The sequence below is a fragment of the Delphinapterus leucas genome, chromosome 12 (genome assembly GCF_059928025.1).
Source record: "Delphinapterus leucas isolate spDelLeu-1000000601 "Yukka" chromosome 12, BTC_Dleu_Yukka2, whole genome shotgun sequence".
NCBI classification, from domain to species: Eukaryota; Metazoa; Chordata; class Mammalia; order Artiodactyla; family Monodontidae; genus Delphinapterus; species Delphinapterus leucas.
The window spans coordinates 58,033,509-58,050,334 of NC_143140.1; the positions used below are offsets into that span (position 1 = coordinate 58,033,509).

At 37.3% G+C, this 16,826-nt stretch overlaps 1 protein-coding gene across 4 annotated transcripts in view; it reads left to right on the plus strand.

Annotated features, from left to right (window-relative positions):
* PKIB (cAMP-dependent protein kinase inhibitor beta) overlaps window positions 1–16,567 on the plus strand; it is a 119,505-nt gene extending 102,938 nt beyond the window's left edge. For 2 of the 4 annotated variants that reach the window (XM_022555656.2, XM_022555665.3), the window contains one exon: window positions 1,052–3,752. In XM_022555656.2, coding sequence (XP_022411364.1) covers window positions 1,052–1,119 — 68 coding nt within the window. In that variant the 3' untranslated portion in view covers window positions 1,120–3,752. Of the gene's footprint in view, window positions 1–1,051; window positions 3,755–14,698 lie in introns of those variants that run through there. The other 2 variants (XM_022555647.2, XM_022555638.2) reach the window with 2 other exon arrangements.
* Window positions 16,568–16,826: the final 259 nt, after the last annotated feature.

The following is a 16,826-nucleotide window of genomic DNA, read 5'->3' on the forward strand; positions in this document are numbered from 1 at the left end:
CAGGACCCATTTTGCGGAAGTAGTAGAAACAATAGTTTTGTTTTAAAATGCTGACAGCAAAAGATATAATATATTTTAAAGGATAAAAGAAAAGCCAGTAAGTGGAGGAATTGCAGTGGAAAGAAGGCCTTCGTTAGTTTGAAGATGGTAGTGACTTGAGGAAATGACGGCGCCAGGAGAAAGAGCAAAAGTCAGGTGAAATGCAGGGATTAGAGATGATCTTGAGAGTGCTGTTGAGGCAGAAATGGATAAGATCCTGGCTTGTGAAGAAATTAGACCTGGACAGTAGGAGCAGCACCAAGGCCAGCTACAAGGGCGCGCTGGGTGGGCAGCTGCGCAGGGCCTCGGGCTCATAACAGGCTCGCCCTTGGTTTTGTTCTACTGTTGCTGCCTTGAAATTTTCCATATTTTTTGAATAAGGGGTGCTGTGTTTTCACTTTGCACTGGGTTCCAACAACTCATGTAGTCAGTCCTGAGGAGCACATCTTCCATTGTAACATGGGCAGAAGGAAAAAGTCGAGACGGCAGGGGATTTTAGAGGTTTGGTGGCAGAAAGTCGAGCTTGTGTGATCTGATTGTTTGACTTTTTTTTCCTGGAAGTAGAAAGTGCGATTAAGTCCTAAGAGCAAAGGAGATAAAAAGTGTAAGGAAGCTAGAGAGTGTGATCCAACATCGAGAGATGGGGAAGGGCAGGGTCAGTCAGTCTGCATCCAAACTGTGGCTCTGTCACTTACTAGCTCGGTGACTTTGGGCAAGTCACTTAACCTGTTTATGCTTCAGTAAACTAATCTATAAATGGAGATTGTAATAATACCTTTGAAGACCGCCTGGCACATAAGTCTGGAGAATGGGAGAGAAAGGTAACTAAGAGACAGACCCATATCTCTTTCCTTTGTGTAGTTTCTACATCTGCACTGATGGCAAAGTATGTCCTAATCAAGTAGAAAATGACTAGGATGCATAAAGGAAAAACCAGCTGTTTTATTCCAATATAATACAAAGTAGATTTCAGTATATTCTCTATATGATGGAAAATTATTTGTTTTTTTAGATGTGAAAAAGAAAGATAAAGAAACAGCACAAGACCAATTGGAAAAGCCCAAAGATGAAGGAAAATGAAGGCTCATTACGTATCAAAAGTGCTGAATTTCTGCACATTGAAAGACTTAGTGGCTCTGCTTTCCTGAGATGTTTGATCTGGTAGTAACTATGGTAACATTGCTGCCCTAAGCAACGTGTGTGTACTAGATAATTTTGTTGTGACACTGCTCACTTGGATTGCAACCGTAATGTCCAGTGTAGGTTATTAAAAGGCAGATTACTTCCGAATTGCACCCAAGAGAGAGGGTAAGAATGCACGGTCACTTAAATACATATCATTGTCAATAAACCCAACAAAATCCAACGTTCTCTTTTGGATTTCTTTAGCCAGATATATTTTTAATTCCATTTTTATGGTGATGGGTAAACCACTTCTTGGTAAATAGGAGCCAAGCGCTATTAATTTAAAACTTCATGGGATTTGTAGGAAATTGTGGTTTTGGTGAGATAGAATAGTAAAAAATGCATCAGTAAAAGTATGTTTGTTTTTATCCAACAATGCACCATTTTCTTCTCAAACCTTACAAAGATTTGGAAAGGTAGTAAAATTTGACAACTCAGACATCTCTAGGAAGTTTTTGTTTGCTGTATTTTGCTTCTAGTCTCTGCATACTGATTTTTCATGTGGACTCTTAAAATGGAAAATTTATGATGAGTAGTTTATATGGAATATGCCTATTAAATGAATCTCGCGGTCTTCCTTAACTTCAGTGTGTGTGTGTGTGTGCATATATTTTTCTTTAATGTGAATTACACAAAACACTTTACTAGTTGCTTTATACTGTCCTTTCTTATTGTTAGGGCTTTTGTGTATGTGACTTGTTTCTAAGATAATTTCCTCAGGAATGCAGACATTAATTTTTATATCTTTCCTAAACTAGCTAACATAATAGTAAGCACTTAAGTATTTAGTGAATGGTGTAGGTAGAAATAGCAAAATACTTGCTTTTAATATTTATTTAAGTATATATTTTAAAAGGAATGAAACCAAAACCAAAGCTTTAGTAAATTTTGATTTATTAGACAGTTTAGGAAAATCAAAGAATTCTGAATTTTTAAAGAAAATCTGACTAATGAATTTATTTTTATTTTCAGATATATATGCATGCCATATTTTATTTGATTGTTGATTTAGGCCATGTCTGTATACAGTAATCAAATAAACTCTTTCACTATTAAAGAAACTTCTTACTGACACAAGGCTTCTTCATTTTCTCTCCTGTAGTATAACAGGTGAAAAACAGTGACACATTTTAGCAAGGGAAGTTAATAATCTTTGCGATATAAAACACCTCCTGCTTCTCATTTCATTGACAAAGTGTATCTTTAAATCTGAGAATACACCAAAGGGGTAGATTTCAAAAAATCTTGTTATAAGTTCTTAAACATAAATTTTTCTTTAAAAAATAATCAAAAGTAATATTTTGGGTATAGTACTAATTTAACATTCAATAAAATGTCTTATAGCCGTTAAAATAGGTTTCTGGAAGTTATTTAATGACATGCTATTATATAATCAGTATAAAGAGGAGTTAGGGTAGAGTTTTCAAGTTTGGGGGGAGTAGCAATTTTGCCTTCTGGAGGACATTTGGTAACATCTGGAGACATTTCTGGCTGCCACTAGTAGGGAGGGGCCCAGGGAGAGAAGGTGCTACTGGCATCTAGTTGGCAGAGCCAGGGATGCTGCTAAGCTGCTAAGAGTCCTTCAGTTCTGCAGGGCAGACCCTCACAGTGAAGAACTATCTAGCCACGAGTGTCAATAGTGCTGAGGCTGAAAAACCCTGGAACAGAGTGAAACTGTCAAGCATGTGGATTTTGGATTCAGATGACCTGTTTGAATTCTAGCTCTGCTACTCATTAGCTGTATGATCTTGGGCAATTTATACCATGTCTCTAAGTTTTATCCTCTTGGAATAGTATTAATAATAGTACATACTTTATAGGGTGAGTGGAAGTAGTAAATGCAATAGAATATGTAAGACACTTGGCTAATGTCTGGCAAAGAATAATTATTCAATAAATATTAGCTATCATCATCATTGTTTTTATTCTAGATGTTTTTGCCATTATTTTCTGGTAGTGGAGATGGTGGGCAGCTGGATTTGTTAACTTGGCCATCTTCTGCCTTCCTCTGTGATTTCACAAACATCCCCAATCTCAGGGCTGGGAGAAGACACTCTGATGGAAATTGACAATTCATGGTAATTACCACATTAGTGCCTATTCAGTCATGCTAATGAGCCACTGACAGGTGATGAGTATTACCTTTTAACAACGAGTCACCTCCGTAGTGTTTTATGACAGTTACTGACACAGAATTTTGATTCAGTATTTAAATGAGTAGTAACGTGTTCCATGAAAATGTAGAAGAGAAAAAAAGTAACAGATCTTGAGTCATAGTATTTATGTCTCACTTGGAAGATATTTATCTCTCATTTAGAAGACCAGAAATGAAGCCATGTCCCTCCTCATCGTTGCTAGTAATGACATATATTCTTTTTTTTCTTTTTTTTTTTTTGCGGTATGCGGGCCTCTCACTGTTGTGGCCTCTCCCGTTGCGGAGCACAGGCTCAGCGGCCATGGCTCATGGGCCCAGCCGCTCCACAGCATGTGGGATCTTCCCGGACCGGGGCACGAACCCGTGTCCCCTACATCAGCAGGCGGACTCTCAACCACTGCGCCACCAGGGAAGCCCCCAGAGTTACTCTTGATGACTCTCAGAACATCGAAAATCTGCAGCTATTTAAAAATGGAAGCATTGGCTCAAAGGGCTAGAGAATGTATTGTTGCTACCTGTTAAAATCCTAGAACAGATTGCTCATTGAGTACACAGTAATAGGGAAAATTATTATTATAGCCATACTTTGAGTGTCTGGTGATTACTAAGCACCCTAGTAGATCCTTTTGAAGCTTCATAATAATAATCATACAAAATGGTTGTTAATGTTTCTCATTTTACAGATGAAGAAAATGGATTCAGGGAGTGCCTTTGGGAATTCACTCAAGTAAGAAAATGGCAACAGTGGTCTGGGATAGGGCTCTCAGAACCAGGATATGCACTGCCTCTACTGCTCTAAATGGCCCCTTTGCCTCAGACCGTCCCATCCACAACTCTTATTAAATTTGTCTGAATTCCACTTAGGATTCCTAAGAAAATTGAAAAGTTGTACATAGGCAGAAGACATTGATATCTTAGCACGAGCAATTTTATTTATTTGTTTGGCATGTATTTATTCAGTCACTCCTTCATTAATTCATATTTTACCTTATTCCAGAAAAGATGTTATAGGGCAAGCACAATTACCATTTAATTTGCTATTAACTTGGGAGACCCTGAAGGAAAGGAAAATTGGTGAGGAGCCTATGGCTCTGTAGGGTGGGAGGAAGTACCTGGAAATGAGGCGAAGGGGATAAAGTGGAACTGAAAATAAGAGAGGCACCATGCTCACACTTGATTCATTTCATGTTTGTGCTGGGGCTGGTCATGATTGTGAAAAGGGCACACTGACATTCTGTAGGAGACACAAAAATAATCTGGCATGAACTAACTATAAGTATCTTAAAAGTAGGGCCACATAGGTGAATGAAATGACTTCCCTTGTTCCATGTAGATGCAATTCAGAGGCTGAATAATATTTGGCAGTATTCATGGCAGAGAAGCCCCTAAAGTGCTAGATGGGGATGGGGATGGCTACAGAGGTCTTGGGAACCATTCTTCTCAGAGCTAGAAACTAGGAAAAAACTTTTGCCCCAACTTAGAGTGTATGGAATTGACTTCAGCAGCTCTGTGAAGGCTCTTGTGGTGCTTCAGATATATTAGATATTCAAAATTCTTGTTTTATAATAAAATTTTCACCTAAATTGGATTTCTGTTAGTGGAAGGGATTTGCTTTTTAAATCTTTCCTTTCTTTGATATTTGAATATTGTGTATAACAATAAGGAAAAAAAGCAGAGAGCTATCAGTCAAGAAATGTGGATTTGGTTCTAGGATTTTAACTTAAATTTAACCTAAATTGACTGTAGGCCTCTAGGGAAATTATTTTCGTTTTTAATTTTCGGTTTTCGGAATTACTCAAAATCGACACTAGGTGGAGCCAGCATCACATCGCTTATGAATTTAACAAAAGTCAAATTTAATCAGGTTTCCTAAGGTTTTCAATTTGTTTTGTTTTGTTTTACCAATTCTGCTACTTGTATTGCTCAGGATTGTTGCAAAAATAAAGTAAACCAACAGCAGCAAACAAAACCCACAGTGTTTTAAACACGATTTTTTTCTAAGAGACAGTTTAGAACGGAAATTATAATAAAAAGTGTGCTAATCCCTGGCTGATTGTTTAAGACACCTTATGCTCTTAGATACCAAAAGAGGGTGCTATAATACATTTAAAAAATGCGCTTCTTAGGAATTAAAAAAACCACAACTTTTTCTTCTATGCAACAAAAAGTTCCTTTTTTCTGTATAACAGGGTTGACTGGATTTCTTTCTTTTTAAAATTTAAGATAGCTATGCACAGATGCTTTATTCATTAAAGTAAAATAAAAAACAGTTCTCAATTCTCTACAATCTTAGATTAAAAATTGACCTTTGATTTTTTTTTTTCAAGTTAAAAGCACTGTTTTCAATTGTGACTTTGAGACTTTGAAAAGCCCCTAGCAGTAAATGGTATGTGAATGTGTGGCTATATTTTTGATTTAATTCAAAATAAATTCTGTCACTTAACAGTTTCCCCCTCCACTTAGGAGAAAGGTGGGTCTCATGAAAACCAAATGAGGATTATCCTAGTGATTATTCCTGGTCTTCCAAGTGCAGGAAGGGAAATAGGGGAAACTTTCCCCACAAATCCCTCTGTCTGTTGTGTGGGAAAGTTGAGTGCACAAAGGAGATGCTGGCCAAATAGTCTTGGCAAGGAACCCGCTGGGGTAAGAGACCCTGAGCACAGCTTCTTGATATCCCTGGAGTGTTTTCACTGGACGCGAAGTTCCCCATTCAGTGATGGGCCACCTGTGGGTGAAGAGGGAGGAGAAGGGACAGATAATGCAGGAACAGCTAACACTTAATATGCATTAAAGACTGTGCCCGGTGCTTTTTTTTTTTTTTTTTTTTTTTCAGTACGCGGGCCTCTCACTGTTGTGGCCTCTCCCGTTGCGGAGCACAGGCTCCGGACGCGCAGGCTCAGCAGCCATGGCTCACGGGCCCAGCCGCTCCGCGGCATGTGGGATCTTCCCGGACCGGGGCTCGAACCCCTGTCCCCTGCATCGGCAGGCGGACTCTCAACCACTGCACCACCAGGGAAGCCCTGTGCCCAGTGCTTTATGTGAGTTTGTTTAATTCTAACTGTAGCCCTACATGTGAAAAAACAGGCCTGGAGGAGTTGTTGCCCAAGGTCCCACTAGCCTAAGGTTTCAGAACAGGCCTCCCCAAGATAAGCCACTTTGGCGTGTAAATTATTTTGAGGTAAAGGCCATGGAGACCCTATGCGTTCAAGAGGAATTACTGCCCCTCCCTTAACTCCCTAAAAGGATTTAAGTTGGGGATTTTTCTGAGAAAAAGAGTTATTACCAGAGATAACTTTTATCTAAGTGGCCCCATCTATATGGCAGGGCAAACATTATCCAACATCTGCTCTTCCTCGTATGTCATGTGAATGACCTTCCTCTCCTTGGAAGCCCCAGGCCCCAATCCCATTCCCTAGCTCGGGATGGCATATAAACCTCATCTTACCTTCCTGTCTCTGACCCTCTCATGTATGTGGAGTTCTGTACTTCATGAAATTTAATTTGATTTTCTCCTGTTAACGTCTCACGTCAATTTAATTCTTAGACCAACCAGAAGAACGTAGAAGGGTAGAGGAGGTTTTCTTCCTCTCTGACACTAGTAAATGGCAAAGCCAAGTTTCAAACCAAAACGGGTTGAATCTAGAATCTGTGCTTTTACACATAACCTATATCATCTCCACAAATGAGAACGCTCATACAGCGACTACTATATGCCAGACGCTGTCACTGTTCTAAGTGTCTTACCCATATTAGCTCTTTTAATTCTCACAACCCCATGATATAGGCATTATTGTCCCTGTTTTATAGTTGAGGAAACAGGCACGGATTAGTTAAAAGGTTAAAATGATGATTGAAGTTGCAGGTGTGCTCGAAGACAAGACTTTAAGCCACTCAATCAGCATACTTAGCTGGTGCAGAATTCAGCTCTGAACCTCTTCCCCCTTTTCCTTTCCCTTGGAGTTCTCTTACTTCCATCGATGTTGCCCCCTCCAGGCTGCTCCCCACCCCCAGCCTGCCACACTGCCTCTTTTTGGTGGCTTTGGTTTAATCATGGGGATGAGCTTCTTCTCTTCGTGCCTCTTGTCACTCCTTGGATTTAAAACAAATATGACACTAAATGTAGAGGACAAGAAACACTAACTTCCTCTACACTGAGTGTGGCCCACCTGCTTCCCAGCTCCAGCCTTCCCTACGCGGACGCCATCTTCCTACTAGGCTCCCACAGCCAAGATGGCCTTGGGTCTCCTCCTCTAATGTTTATCCTCCCTCCTGGTAATTAAATGAATGGTCCCATTCTTCCAGTGTGAACGCCTGCTTCCCTGCAGCAATGGATGCTTAGGTGTTTGGCCAGGAGATAGTATAAAGGAGGAGGGTGAGGGGGGACAAATTGCTCCATCAGATCACATAGACCCATAGAAAAAGAGGTTCTTTTCCATTCACAGATTTTTCTTTTTCAAATACAAGCGATCTTTATTTCTTGGACTTTAGCTTTCTTATATGTAGAATAAAGTTATTGAAAAGTCTTTTAAATAATTCTAATTCTGATAGCCTCTGATTTTTGGACTCATTTTAAGAGGTATTTTGAGGGAAGAAAACTGTCAGCAGTAGTGGCATTTATATTTTAACTTACAAATTCATATTTTGTTTTTAATTTTTTCTGTGCTGTTTATTTCAGTTTTCTGGCTGAGAAGAGACAGACTGGCCGTTGTGTGTGCAGTCTTCACAACTGCATACGCAACAAATGATTGATAATATAAATTATCAGCAATAAGTGAAGGGATGATCAGAATTTCTATAGCAAGTAATGCCATATAAAACTGTCACTTAATTTAATTCGGTTGAGTGGCTTCCAAAGCTGTCTTCACCCTCCCCTCACTGCTCCTTCGAGATATAGACATAGGCAGCTCCACATCGACACATGTCCTGGTACATTACCCATCACGCTAAATAAGGAGCCACCCCATCTGAGTGGCTGGCGACTATAAGGACGTTCCTCTCCCTTTCTTAAGACTTTCACCCTTCTAAATAACCTCCCTGTTCCTCCTCACCCCACCTGACCCCTATTCTTAGATGTCTCTGGACTTAACCACATTTGACGTCTTTTGGCAACAATGGTCAAAAGAGAGAGGACAGAAAACCATCAGTGGCTGCCTTTCTGGGTGCTCTTGTAGAGTATCTACTGCCTCCCCGAATGAAGAGCGTGTTTCAGATGTGACCAAAGGCTGAGACGAGGCGAAGTGCACATGTCCTATTTGGAGAGAAATGGGCCAGTGTGGTTGGACTGAGGTACACAGAGAAGTAGTGGGAGATATGGCAAATAAGATTAGAAATGAGATTCAGAGTACATTCTAGAGACTTGGGAAAGGCATCTGGACCTTATCCTATAGGCAACAGGAAACATATGTTTTTTGAGTAGTGAACCGATGCAATGAAAGTATCAAACTCCTTTATCTTCTTAAGTAATATAAGTAAAAATATTTTACACTTTTTGCTCAGTCAATAAATGGGAAATGGGTAGCAACTAACCCAAACTGGCCGACTCTGTCAAAAAAATCTCCATATCAGAGAAAAGGACCTAGATGCTGCAAGAAACTTCAGTTCGTACAATGCCAGCTCAGCTTTCACACATCCCCTCCCGGTACAGGTGATGTATTTCTTGCATATCTAATTTACCTTAGCTAGTAATCTGCTAACAAAAGCAATCTCTCCTCTTTGCCCTTTCTCTTTGTTTTTGGCATTAAGAAATTTCATTTCAAATGCCCTCAGTCTTCAGAGAAAGCAGGTGGATGTAGAAATTAGAATCTGAACCCCTCTTGTCTCTGTCACTAAGTCTTCTGTATTTTAATAAGCTGGGGACACAACCATGCTCTGGTAGCATAAGAGAGTAGAAATTCCAAATCCACGAAAGGCCTATGAGGATTTTCTAAAAAGGAATGAAACAGTAACCAGATGGTAGTTAATAGGACAACTTTAAAGGCAAGTATTTGTTTTGAACTCTTTCCTAAAGGAAAGTTAGCTAATTAATGGAAGAAAAGAGAATAAGAGAGAAAAGCAAGAGGAGAAGAAGAAATACTAAAGATAATGAATAAAGAGAAATGTGAGGAGGAATGGATATTGGAAAATAAGGGGAACAAATTAGGCAGTTCTAGAAAAATAGAAAAAATATATTACTGCAGGTTTTTCACCAAATGGTTGCCTAGGAAACTTAAGTGGGAATGGTTCTCTCTTTACTGAATAAGTATTGAAGAACACACCGAATTCAGAGTCTGTTGGCTCTACCAGTATCAACTGGAAAACAAACATGTTTCAGACATATTAGTTATGAGCTGATATTAGTTATGAGCATATTAGTTATGCTCATTAGTTATGAGCACCATATTTTCTATATTATGCTTTTATGTGTACAGAAATGGTTGACTTCAACAATTTTGGAAGGTAATAGGAGAGGAACAGTAAAATTGAAACACAGGCATGGTGAGATTTTTTAAAATATAAATGTATTTATTTATTTATTTTTGGCTGCTTTGGGTCTTCGTTGCTGCATGTGGGCTTTCTCTAGTTGCGGTGAGTGGGGGCTCCTCTTCATTGTGTTGGGTGAGCTTCTCATTGCGGTGGTTTCTCTTGTTGTGGAGCACGGGCTCTAGGCGCACAGGCCCAGCAGTTGTGGCTCGCAGGCTCTAGAGCGCAGGCTCCATAGTTGTGGTGCACGGGCTTAGTTGCTCTGCGGCATGTGGGATCTTCCCAGACCAGGGCTTGAACCCGTGTCCCCTGCGTTGGCAGGCGGATTCTTAACCACTGCGTCACCAGGGAAGTCCCGTGGTGAGAGTTCTGAGAAGCCAAATTAGTCTAGGATGGCACAATAGTATGTGTAACATCGAGTAACAAACTGTGGAAAAAGTAAATTAGGAAGCAGCTGTGAGCCCATTTGGCAACGTGAGGTTATCTTTGCAGTTTGCCAAATATTCTGTTGAAAAACATTTTTCCACTGTAAAGAGCTTGGTACGCTTGAGGTCATATAGTGTAGAGTCAAAGAAAAAGTTTTCACCTTACAAAGCAGTGTTTTACCTTCCATTAAAATGCAGCTCCTATTATCACTGTCACAAAGAACCAAAACATTAAACAATGCTTTACTGCTCCTGTTTGAATTTGCCTTTCCTATAACTTACACTATTTTCCAGAAAATGTTAATATTACATTGTTATATATAAACCCATTTCTACAATCTGTCCTCTTGTACTTTGAGGGCTGAATTTTCGGCTTTGTATATGTGTGTGGGGTGTGCGCATGTGTGTGTGTGGGAGGGGTGTGTGTTTGGAGTAGTGTGGGAGGGAGCAGGTGGCAACAGGAGTGAGAGGGATTGTCTTCCATGATCATTCACAACGTCTCTCTTTTTTTTTTGTTTTTGTTTTTTTGCGGTACGCGGGCCTCTCACTGTTATGGCCTCTCCCGTTGCGGAGCACAGGCTCTGGACACGCAGGCTCAGCGACCATGGCTCACGGGCCCAGCCGCTCCGTGGCATGTGGGATCCTCCCAGACCGGGGCACGAACCCATGTCCCCTGCATCGGCAGGTGGACTCTCAACCACTGCGCCACCAGGGAAGCCCACAACGTCTCTTTTTGATAAACAAAAACAGGACTTAAGAGTGTGAGAATTTTTGCTGTTGTTTGGAAACATACCTTGCTTGTGTAACCCTATTTTTCCTTCACACGAACACAAGTTATCTGTGAGGGGAACTTCCAAAATCATATTCTATCTTGTGGGATAGAATAAACTCTAAATCATAAATATTTATGGTTATAGACAACAAATTGGAAAAGCTTAGCATAAAGCAAAAAAATTATCTTTTGCTTTTGGCAAATGTTTGGACTTCCTCCTTGGAATTCATTTTGTCAATTATTTATTCTTCCTTTCTTTCATCTAGCATAGAAAAAAAGTAAATCTAGAAGTTCACAGCAGGACTGGAAGCAAAGTAAATGTAATACTCAGCCTTTGGCCACCTATCTGGATCAAGGTCAAGATTTTTTCCAAAATAGGAATGAGGGAGAGAAAGCCAAGAAAATCATGGTGGCTTTTTGCTTTAATTGTATTTATTTATTCCTGGATCTAGGTAGAAAATAGAAAATGAGAAAAAAAGTCAGATATATATTACATATCTCTGCATATTTTATATCACTTAAACATAACTTATGTATGTATGTATACTTTTTTTAGTTCTTTTTATGTTTTAGTTGAGCAAGATAGCCACACATTTTAATTGTAAATAAATCTTACAAAAGAGTAAAAATAATGTAATTCAATAATGATCGTTTGGATCATTAAAACAGTTTGGAAAGTTCTGGTCAAATTAGGAATTATAATATTAATATAGTATATACTTTGCCTCCCAGCTTGTACTGGTTATACTCCCAGGTTATACTCAGAGATTAGCAATTAGCTGAGTGTGTGACTTTGATTCTCCTCAAATATTACATTAAGGAATTAGCCTAGATGCTCTTCTAAAAATTCTATTCTGAAAAATGCTGTAGGTTTTATTATTTAAGAATTCATTATATAAAACAAAAGAAAGATAAAAATTAGGGAAATGTTTACAATTACACAATATAGAAGAAACAATAAGCATTTTTCAAATTAAAAAATAAATGAGCGACGCTATCAGAAAATAGTTCACAAAGGAGGAAAAACAAATGTCTGAAAAAAATAAGGGAATGTGAATAAAATACAAAATTTTTTTTTTTGACTACTGAATTAGCCCAGTTAAAGCAATATGGTGTGGTGGTTAAATGCATGAGATCTGAGACAGACAAACCTGACTGGAATAGCTGCTGTATCTCTTAAGATGGTAAACCTCAGGCAAGTCTCCGTTTTCCCATTGTAAAATGAAAATAACACTAGCATGTACCTCATAAGGAGATTAACGATGGTTTAAGTGATATTACTGTAATGTGCTTAGCACAGAGCCTAGCATATACTGAGTTTAATCTTAATAAATTATTGGTTCATGCTGGTGGAATTGTTAAGATACAGATATTTTAATGAGCAGTTCGATAATGTATTGATGAAATATTAAGTAGTCCTTAACATGCTTCAAATAGTTTTTAATAACACTGGAAAATGGGTCTAGCAATCCCATTTTGGGAACCACAATGAAAAATATTTCTAGATTTTTCCTTTAGCAAGGACTTAACTCTAGACTGTGTTGACTCAATACTTCATTCTATATGAAGAATGCATGTGTATATATACATACATGTATATGCACATACATGTATACACAGTGCATATTTGCTGTAATACATGCCTTAACATATATGTATATATACACATGTGTAATATATATAAACAAAACAAAAATCTGAATAAAAAATTCATCAATGTTTGTTAAAATGTTTGTTTCATCACCATTGTATATTAAATTCTGTATCTTATTTTGAAATTTTGAACATGAGATTCTATTTATGGAAATTAAGAAATTTATTTCAGGTGCATTTTCCAGAGGTATATATAAATTTTGTGGTAATGCCCACAGGTCTCTAAAATTCCTAGCTGTATAGTTTTAAGAACCCAACTACTTGTAAGTTTACCTAAAAGTACTGACTTTTTCACTAGTCAAGTAACTGGATGGTGTAATTACATTATTTTTCATATAAGATTCTTGAGAGATTCTTCTAGTTTTTTTGATACATTTACAATAAATCCATAGCTACTTATAATTAGACTACTTAATTTCCAAGAAATATGGAGGTATTAGGCATAAAACATGTTTTTTTAACTAAGAACATACTTTTTCTATTAGATGAGTTAAGCACAATAGAACAAAACTACCATGTAATAATAAATAAATAAATAAATTTATATTATCTCTAGCTATATATTTCATAGTATTTTACAGAATTTTGAGAATATATTAAAAATAAAAGATATCCAGTAACTAAGATTTACCAAGCCTAAGATCAGTCATAAGTTTTTAATATTTGGTAAGAATGACAGCATACTTTTAAAAACTGGCTATCATTATGCTCTCAAATATAACACCTTTTTCCTATGTTCATCCTTATTGCCTTTAAATCAGTGAAAAGATTTAAATCTTGATTTCTAATATACTGTCAAAAAACATTTTAATGTAATCAAATTAGTATTTTTCCGTGTCTCTTCAATAATGAATTAATTCAACTTTATTGTTGGGATTACATAGTCACTTAGGCAATGATTATCAGGATTTTAAAACTTAATGATTTGTTATTCTAAGTTTGCTGTTTGTAGTCAAGCATATTTCACAATAAAGAAAAACTGTATTTAATCTGTATTTTAATATTTCTTATATATGTGCTAATGCTCACAGAGATTGGTAAATTAAGATGGTTTTTCCCAAGTGTTCCATTTTTCTTTTATTTTTCATAAATATTACTGCCTCAGTTTTCTCATTGTTATTTTTAAAAACATCTATCTCTCAAAATAAGATAATTGGAATACTGCAACTTGTCCCACAAGTTCAGGATTTTGAGTTCTCTGGAAGGTGTGAACCAGTAAGAAGGTGCTGGCAGCAGAGACGGGGGTTCTGAAATGGTGACTTTTGGGAATTCCCTGGCAGTCCGGTGGTGAAGACCCTGCGCTTCCAATGGAGGGGGCTCGGGTTCAATCCCTGGTTGGAGAACTAAGATGCTACAAGCCTGTGGCAAGGCCAAAAACAAAAAAGTGAAATGGTGACTTTCTTGTTCATGTCATGCGATGTCATTCATACCATGTACCTTCACTATTTTCAAACCTTTAATGAACTCTTAAACGTCTGTTATTTGAGGACACTAAACCAATTAACCTTTGCTTCACATTTCACTTACTACTAACTAGCTGGGATGAGGGTCTGTAATGCACACTCTTTATGACGGTACAGTTTGCACCACCCACATCACCACTGAGGGCAGAGCACACGCTCCTGCTCCATCTTCTCCCACCTTGGCACACCTAAATAGTATCTAGACCCATCTGTTGTATGAATCAAGAGTTAATCATCTTAATTGTGTTATTATAGATTAAAGTATTCAGCAGTGCTCTTTGATTGCAAGATGCAAACACTCAATCTGGATTTAAGCAAAAATAACTTATTGATTTGTATAACTGTAAGTCCAGAAGTGTAGCCAACTTGTAAAAAAGGGGGTCCAGAGCCTTCAATAATTCTGTGGGGCTCTGACTACACTTTTTAGCCCTCGTGTGTGTGTTTGGTTTATTCATGGCTGTGGCCAGGAGCTCAAGCAAGTCAACAGGGCTCTGACCCTCTCGTTTGGTTCTGCTTACCTCTGCCTGACTTTGATTTTTCACCCTAGGACCAGATGTATGATTGACAAGATGGCCACCAATGACTCCAGATGCGTGACTTCCAGCTTAAACATCCCACAGGGGAAGGAGACTGTTGTTCCCCAACAGTTCCAGCAAATAATTTCTGGAATACTTTGGTCAGTCTGACTTGAGACATGTTTCAGTACTGAACCTTTTAGCTACAGAAAGAAGGTGCTTGGATTGGCCAGGACTGACACTTGTTCCCTCCACAGTGGCAAGGAACAGAGCAATCTGTATTACTTTTAGATGTCATGTAAATTGTGAGACCAGTTCAACTAGATGAAAATTGAATGCTAGAATTATGAGTAGTTTTAAATTTATTAACATATATAATGAGATTATGTAAATTTTAAAATTAAATAAAATAGTATTCATTAATTTTAATAAATTTAATATTCATTAATTTAAAATTTGTATTTGCTGTATAATTTTAATAGATAAAATTAGATATTTAAGAAGAAAAGTGCTTTGAAAACATTGAAAATACTTTTAATTTTTTTTTTGAATTAATTTTAATTTTTTCACTTTTGATGTTTGTAATCCAGTGGAGTTCTATGAGATTAGGGCGTTAGGACTACTAGAATCTACAGAATATGGTGGTATCTTTAAAAAAATTTTTATTTAATTTTATTGAAATATAGTTGATTTACAATGTTGTTAATTTCTGCTATACAGCAAAGTGATTCAGTTAGACATATATATTCTTTTTCATATTCTTTTCCATTATGGTTTATCACAGGCTATTGAATATAGTTCCCTGTGCTATACAGTAGGACCTTATTGTTTATCTAATTTTAATTTATTTTTAAAAACCTATATTCAAACTTTGTATACTTTGAATATAAGTACATACTATCTTTTAATCCTCTAGAATAATTGCTGCCAATAGAACACAAAATAAGCGAAAAATCTCGATTATCACAATATAATTATTTTGCTTAAATGAACATAAGAAAATATATTTTTGAATAATTGTATAATTTATAAATTATGCTTTTCATTATTAGTCATCCATCCATTGATAGTTCATTAACAGTGCAATCAGACGTGTGCAATAATAACAATTCTTTGGTCTTCGACATTTTGCTAATTTTCATCCTTATGAAATCATACAATTACATATGTCTTTGGATTAGGAAGGTGTATTTGTCAAGGCAGGGAATCATTATGAAGGTGTTTTTGTCAAGGCAGGGAGACAGGACATATATTTAACAGCATGTGGGCCTCCATTTTTACTCTTACTCTGGGATCCAGCAGTGTTAAAGGCAGGACGAACAGAGAAGACAAGAAATTTTGTCTAAACCTGGATGTCATGAAAGAATTTAAGGTGTTGATAAGGGCAGGACTGGAATGATTTACTTTTGGGGAAGGCCCATGAAGAGAGATAAATGAAGTCAGGAGGTAGCTAATAAATGGGATAATAAGGAAAAGTTGAAAGACTAGGTTTATGCTGTGGAGTTTTTCCTGTTCTGGATTGCTTAAGTTACTCTGAGTTTTTCTGTTTTTTTGTGCTAAATATGCTGTTACTTTGATTCTCAATTACCTGTTATACATAATACCTCATAATTAAAAATTCACATTAGTCATCTTTTTAGTGAGTTTAAATCTTTGTGTGAAAATTCAGCTATAATAAATTTATACACACATAAATGTACATGAATATATATGTATACTGACATTTTTTCTTTGATCACTCTAGTATAGAAGAGGTCATGAAACTGATGTCAGTAAGTTCTACTTAATCTAAATTAATTCAGGATTTTTATTCTTAACCTCTGTGTGTCTGTTTCCTCATCTGTAAAATAGGTTTTATAGCAGTACCTACATCATAGGGTTGTTGTGAGAATTAAATGTGTTAATATATGTAAACTGCATAGAATGGTGCTCGGTCTAGAGAAAGCCTTATATGTTTTATACTATTATTATTACCTCTGCTCTCATCCTTGATGTTGGTCCTAAGAGGTGATGGGTCATAGGGAAGCACGGTAGGTGGGGAAGCATCTCGTCCTTGATTTTCATCATCTTTGCCTGCTTGCTAGCATCCTTGCTGAGAAGTCACATTCCTTTAAAGTTTCTACTCAGGTTACTACCACATCCTGTCTACAAGGCCTTTCT